General features: G+C 41.2%; 1 protein-coding gene across 1 annotated transcript; it reads right to left on the reverse strand.

Annotated features, from left to right (window-relative positions):
* Nucleotides 1–3,610: 3,610 nt before the first annotated feature.
* LOC134623220 (Fc receptor-like B) lies at nucleotides 3,611–5,582 on the reverse strand. The gene is made up of 4 exons (XM_063468400.1): nucleotides 5,552–5,582; nucleotides 4,200–4,463; nucleotides 3,875–4,120; nucleotides 3,611–3,789 (listed from the first exon to the last, which is right to left on the reverse strand). The coding sequence occupies exons 1-4, from the start codon at nucleotides 5,580–5,582 to the stop codon at nucleotides 3,611–3,613; spliced, it is 720 nt and encodes a 239-aa protein (XP_063324470.1).
* Nucleotides 5,583–7,083: the final 1,501 nt, after the last annotated feature.

Here is a 7,083-nt window from a genome sequence, read left to right on the forward strand (position 1 = left end):
GTCAAACTCCTATCAACAAAAGCGATCCCATGATAGTTTTAGAGTGGAGCAGACCTGAGCTCGGGACAGAATATGTCCTTTTTTACCGAGACAAGAACTTTGATTTCGACAACCAGCATCCATCTTTTAAGAATCGAGTGGATCTACAAGACAGACAGATGAAGGACGGGGATGTCTCTCTGATCCTGAAGGATGTGATGATTAACGACACTGGAACATACGAGTGTCGTGTCGACCAGGGAAGAAAAAATCGCAGGAAGAGATCTAATTTGGATGGTGATCCCATCAGCATCATCTACCTGATTGTCAATCCTCCAGGTGAGTGAGTAGAGTTGAGTGTGTGTGTGATCAGAGTGCAGTAGATAATGTCTGACAGCAGTTTGAAGAGGAAATGGATTCTGTTCTGTTCTTCACTCATCACCTACCTGACAGCTGACACCTCACACCTGTTTCTCACCTGCAGGTCAGCCAGGAGGATCTGTTAGAGTGAGAATCTCCCTGATAGCTTCTTCTGTGCTTGTTGCGGCTGTTGTTGGTTTTCTGATCTACAGAAAACATGGATTCAGTCAGGATTCAGAGCGTCCACCTGCGGAACTGCAGACTTTCTCAAATGTCTCAGACCTTTTTTCAGATGAAGTCTCCTGCTGCTGAGCAGAGACAGATAGATGGCCTGATTACAACTGGCATTCAGCAACACTCAACAGATAAAACTGATTTCACTTTGACACTTGAGCAATGAATTCATCAGCCTCAGGAAACAACTGGACTGTGTGTGTGTGTGTGTTTATTTTTTGAGGGGGGGGTGATATTTGGGATGAGCATTTTCTGGCAGATGTTGAAGGACCTCAGTCGCCTCAAAAAATAGAGACGACTCTGGCCCTTTCTGTAAAGTGCTGTGGTGTTTTTAACCCAGTCCAGTTTATTGTCAATGTGGACTCCGAGGCATTTATAGTCCTCCACAATGTCAACACTGACCCCCTGGATTGAAATAGGGGTCAAGTGTTTCCTGGTCTTCCTGAAGTCCACTATTAATTCCTTGGTCTTTCCCACGTTGAGCTGCAGACGATTCTGCTCACACCACGTGACAAAGGAGTTGACCACAGCCCGGTACTCCGTCTCATCATCCCTGCTGATGCATCCAACCACCGCTGAGTGATCAGAAAACTTCTGAAGATGGCAGGTCTCTGTGCAGTGGCTGAAGTCTGTGGTGTAGAGGGTGAAGAGGAAGGGCGAGAGGACAGTCCCCTGTGGTGCCCCTGTGTTGCTGATCACCTTGTCAGACACACACTGTGGGAGACGTACATATTGTGGTCTTCCTGTCAGGTAATCAACAATCCAGGACACCAGAGAAGCATCCAGCTGCATCGCTGTTAACTTATCACCCAGGAGAGTCGGCCTGATGGTATTGAAAGCACTAGAAAAGTCAAAAAACATGACCCTCACAGTGCTGGTCCAGATGGGTGTAAACACGATTGGAGAAGATGGGCTGTTTTCTGTATGTCCTTCACGTTAGCTGCAGCAGCTGTTGATGCTCTCGGAAGACAGCCTTGTCTCTCAATATGAGCTCGGGCTTGTTCTTTCTCATTCTTCCCAACATGGTAATCTTCCTTTTCTGCAATTCCCCCCCCCCCAAAAAAAATTGAACACATGTGATATCATGCTTACTCTACCTATCATGTACTGTTATATTTAAAGAGATTTAAAGAAATGGGAAGCAAAAACCCAATTCTTATGTTTGTTTTCACTGGGTGTCAGAGCAGTAATGTTTAATTTTCAGTGTCACATGCAGCTGCCTTCCACTAGAGGGCACTTTAACCCTAGAACACTATCGCTATAAACAGTAACACGATCACTAGTGCTGGGTGATTTTTACCCGATATGAAAAGTACTCAAATATATCAAAATATGACAACACATGACAAATTAGAGTGGTCTTCTTTTACTTTCAACTGTCCCATGTCTAACAAAATGAAAAATAAACCTCCTAAAACGAAATAATGACTCTGGAAAGCTGGTCTTTGGTCCACCCATTCCTGGGACATTTGAGACTTCCGTGGTAAAGGCACAGGCTCCTCGACACGCAAACAGCTGGAGGAGGGAGAAATCATGTAAATGTATTTTCTCGGGTATAAATCACCCGGCAATAGTGTTCTAGGGTTAATGTAAACAGACAGGGCTCTCAGGCATTTCCTCTCAGGTTTCACTTTTTTGGGCTCATTCTATATCGATCCATGCTTTACAGCATCCCAGGAACAGAACACAATATTTTTCTAAATATACCTATGAGTTGTGCTGAATAGAAATTTTTGGATTTTACATACTGTACACATAAAGCTACTGCAGATTGTTAAAACATCCTTTGTATAAAATAGATCAAATGCAGCAGCAAAATTAGTGCTGTAGATAAAGCTATGACTGCTGAGTTTAAAATGATACTGTGACAAAAGGGATTTTTTTCCTTTCTTCATTTTTCTTCATTGTTCCCTTCGCGCCTTTCTTTATTTTTCATTTTCTTGTTTTTTTTCAGTGAAAAACAAAAAAACCCAAAATACAAAAAAACAAAAACAAATGTTGAGTTTATGAAAATAAAAGTACAGTTTCATTCCAAATGTCAATGCTGATGCTAAAGTTAAGACAGCAAAAAGTAAGTGGAAGAGAACTCTCATTAAAAGGTGAAGGATGTTTGCTTGTAACAGAGTCATACTTTTAAAAAAGTAAAAAAAAAAAGTACCTGTTTAATCTTTTTACATTTTATCATGTGTGAAACCCAAACAGGTTAACTTTCACCTGATTCTTTTTCACCAGAAACAGGAAACTCAAGAACAAGGGAGGTGTTTGCTTTTATTAACCACAGACTAAAAGAAGACGGTCCTGCTCGCGAACAACAACGCCCACCCGCTACCTGTCATCCACAAACACAAAAACCAGCTGTGGTGTTATCTTTTATATTCTGAAATGATCCAAATAACTGATCCATGCGGGTGAGAGATGGTCTGTACTAATGATTACAACTAGACTGTTTCTGTTTTTGAAGAATTAATTTTCAACTTTATGGTCTGTGATATGAAAAAAGAAAAAAAAGGAGTGCTTTATATGCTGTTCTGAACAAACCGAACATAATGTTAACTAAAACTTTTTATAGTAAATATCTGAATAGGATTATTCATATTCACAGTAAGCGGTGGACAAAATCCTCGACCGCTCCTGTGAGTAACAGGGAAAGAACTTAACCTTTAATTAGAGTCCAATTCTGCATTTACACTTTATTGAATAAGAGAAACCATAAATGTTAGCAGTACAAAAGTGCAGAGTAATGAAACAAGTGCACACTCATTTGGCAAAAGTAAAAAAGAAAGCATTTTTTTGGATTACTTCAGCTTTATATTAAAGCAGTAATTTCATGCATTGTTCAGTCACAGCGACCTGATAACAGCTGTCTGACTGATGGAACAGGAACTGTCAGCCCTTAGCCAGTCTCTGCTCAGGAAGGGTTGGTGGTGCTGCTGTCATGAAGATGAGAAGATTATTTACCGTCAGGTGAAGCAATCATCATTTTTTGTAATGGAGTTAAAAAGAAATACGCTTGATAGGTAATTGGGGAGTGTTAGCATCAGAATGTGCCCCTGCTTCTGTATGAAGACACCATGAGGAGAGTGGAGATGAAGTACAGGCAGAACATCACCGGGTAAAAAAGCTGTAGGAGCGCAACCCGGAGAGAGGTGGAGATAAGGGGAGGAGCTGAGGAGGTGGGCAGGATTACAGAGGTGGTGGGCGTGGCTGTAGCTTGACCTGTAAGAGAGAATCCCAACTGCTCAGGTGAACATGTGGATGGAAATAAAAATATAAGAGGCGAAATCAGAGAGAAGCTCCTCACCTGTGACAGTGATCCAGTTGGATGGAGACTCTCCATGACCGCTGATGTCACACTTGTAGAGGCCTTCATCAGACCTGGAAACATGCTGGATGGTCATGTGACCTGTAGGCTGCTTCCTGATGAGGGAGCCATCTTTATAGAAAGCAGCTGGGAGGTTGGAGGGAGTGGTCTTTGTTTTACAGAGCAGAGTGACGTCATCTCCCTCCATCACAGGGAGGACAGGACTCTGCAGGATCACTGATCCACCTCAACACAGAGACAAACTACAGCATTTCATCCATTTACACACAGCTTCATCAACACTAACTCCACACACTCAGCTTACCAGTGACTGTCAGGTTAACCATGTTACTGATGGGACCCTCTCTGGACTCACACCAGTAAACCCCACTGTCCCAGGTGGTGCTGTAGCTGATGCTACAGGAAGAATTAGTCGATATTCCCCACCCAGATCCGCACTCTGTCATTTGTTTTTTGCTTGTGTTTCTCCTCAGAGTCCATCCAGCAGAGCTGTCATCCTCGTCACAGCTCAGCAACATAGGGTCTCCTTTAAAGAATTGAGAGCTGCTGGGACTCACAGTCAGACGAGCTGCGAAGAGAATGTATTTTTAGGATTTAGAGTCCCTAGTAAGAGCTATGTGGAAAAACTGCCAGGGGAACTAAAGGTAAAATTTTGATGTTTGCATAGGGGAGAAACAGTGAACCTGACTACAAGCCCACCGAGTTCAGCCAGCGACTGGAAAATGCATGTTGGTGTAAACTACAGACTCATATTTCCATCCTAGAAAGTGTAATAACTAGCCAAAACCCTGATCTGGTCTTCTGGTCTAAGTCCTGTCAGTTTGTCGTCATCACTAAGCTGACAGTCCTTCAGCATCTACAGGGTTAAAATAATGTAATAATTATATAATTTTACATGAAGGCATGGATACAGAACCAGAGGACTTACAGTTCATTTCAGGCTCAAACTGTGACAGAAGAAGGTTACTGACCTTGGTTTGTTGTGCAGCTCAGCAGTGAGATCACAACTAAAGAGAAATGACACTGAGGTCAGCAGAAAGTTTGACATTTAACTAAACAGCAGAGAAAACTATTAAAAAACAGAATCTGGCAGGCATCATTGGCTTTCCTGAATCACACACTGATAAGAAAGAGAAAGATTTTTTTATTATTATTATTTCTTCCACTGGGGCGTGTTTGCTGGGCTGAGTATTTCTATTCTTTTTTGCAACTTTCTTCTTCTACTCCACTTTAATCTATATTAAAATACCATACTGTTATTATTTTTATCTCCTACTATAACACCAAATTGATACATACATGAATGAATGAACTATTCACCAGAATACTGAGTCCAAAGTTTTTATTCACCAGTTTCTTTAAAAAAAAAAAAAAAGTCCTTAAAGATCTTGTTTCATGTCACGTCTCTGTATGAGAGTTACAAGTGAATCCAGAAATTATTTTTTTCTGCCCTGCATGCATTTCTAATCAAATATCCAGATTTCCTGTTGACCGTCTTCCTTACTCTATAAGGTTAGAAGAGTGTCTCCCCCTCTAAAAAACCCAGACTGGATGTTTGTGACATAGAAAGAACTAAGAAGAAACTAAAAGAAATAGATAGATAGAAATAGAGGCTCTTTAGCTATTTTAGATACTGTATGTAATCGTTGTACTTACAGAGCAGCCACAGCAGAGACGTTTGCTTCATCCTAACTCTCGGGGGATATCAGATCAACACTTTGACCAGCTCACAGTTACATCGGTTCAAACCCTCCTCTTTTTCCTCTGTGACAGGATGCCACTATTGTGGTTATCATCAAAGGGAAACTTGTTTTTGTCCTTTTTCAGTTTGATTGTAACAAAGCACTGGAAATAAAATTTTAAAACAACTATAATCACCGAGGATCATCAGTACCTGTGTGATGCCTTCACTGGCAAAAAACTGTGAGAATCTCAGAATTAAAAATCAAAGAAACTTGTGGATATTTTAAACTTTGCTTGTGTTGATCATGCTTCAGATCAATGGAAACAAGTTATTTTTTTCCTGTACCTGACTGTGGTTTAGCTGAGAGGAAGTGAGTTGCAGGTATTCTGCGTAAGTGAAAGCTTTTCGCTTTAACTGCTATTTTAAGACCACTTTAATGACCCTTTGAAGACTGTAGTTGTTATTTTTCAGCATGAAGAGGGGCTTTCTGTTATTGAAAGTCAAAAATGCTTTTATGAAATCGACAACAACAAATAAAACAGAGTTAATCCTTTAGATTATATTGTCATTTGACTAGTTGTTTTTTTTTCAGTCCTTTGAGATTGGTTGGTTTCCAAGGGGGTGAAATGTTTGCAGTTTAAAGGCAGCATGAAGGAACAGGCTCGATCATCGCACTATCATCATGTGAATGTGATCAGTGTTTGCATCATGTTCTTGTATAGGAGTTAGGTTTAATGTATGTGTTGTAGTTTGCCATTTAAAAAGCTAGAATGCTTCTGTTTGCTCTCTGTGTAACCCACGCATATGAGTACGTGCTTGACCTCGATAAGGGGAACAAGCAGCCTTGAGAAGACCAGACTCAATGAAGGAAGCCACCTGGCTGGGACGATATACCGACAACGTCCTGGGAGAGCTGCACTCCCATCATATAACCACACACAATGTATAATCACGCTTGCACAGCACAATCACACTTTGTAACCAGCTATAGTAATTTCTCATATGCAAGCAACAAGCTTTATGAATATTCATGTGTGTAACCAATAAAAACAACCTGCAGGGGGAAAGCAAGTTGAAGTGGGTTGGAGACAACTGCTTCCCTCTCGCGAGTGAAAACTTGAGCTCTGTGTGACCTCGTTCCTGAGTGAGCTTCTGTTTATCCAGCAGTATCAGGGGTAAAACTCTGACAATAGGTCTCACTGGAAACATGCTGATTCAGTTCTATAGAAACCAGCAAAGCACCTGAATTCAGTTCCAGGCAAGAGCAGGTGAAAACTATACAGAGACAAACTGCAAGGTTAAAGGGTTAAAAGGAGCTAATCAGTTTTACCCCCTACCTCACCTCTGCTTGTTAATAACGAGTCTGTGTGCCTTTTTCTAACTGTTGCAACATTTGCACTGGCTATTGTAATCTCTCCTGGGGTGTAACTTCCTCCCCAGATGTCATTGTCAACATCATTTAGTTTCCTTTACCTGTTTTACCTTCATGCTGCCACATTCAGAT

Source organism: Pelmatolapia mariae, unplaced genomic scaffold, assembly GCF_036321145.2.
Source record: "Pelmatolapia mariae isolate MD_Pm_ZW unplaced genomic scaffold, Pm_UMD_F_2 NODE_ptg000476l+_length_37564_cov_1, whole genome shotgun sequence".
NCBI lineage: Eukaryota > Metazoa > Chordata > Actinopteri > Cichliformes > Cichlidae > Pelmatolapia > Pelmatolapia mariae.

Bases quoted from the DNA above. Each gene is read 5' to 3' on its own strand.
- LOC134623220 (XM_063468400.1), bottom strand. From the start codon at position 5,582: ATGAAGCAAACGTCTCTGCTGTGGCTGCTCT. The intron at 4,464-5,551 runs GTAAGTACAACG...TTCTCTTCGCAG, and splicing joins GTCTCTGCTGTGGCTGCTCT to CTCGTCTGACTGTGAGTCCC. The intron at 3,790-3,874 runs GTGAGGAGCTTC...TCTCTCTTACAG, and splicing joins CAACTGGATCACTGTCACAG to GTCAAGCTACAGCCACGCCC.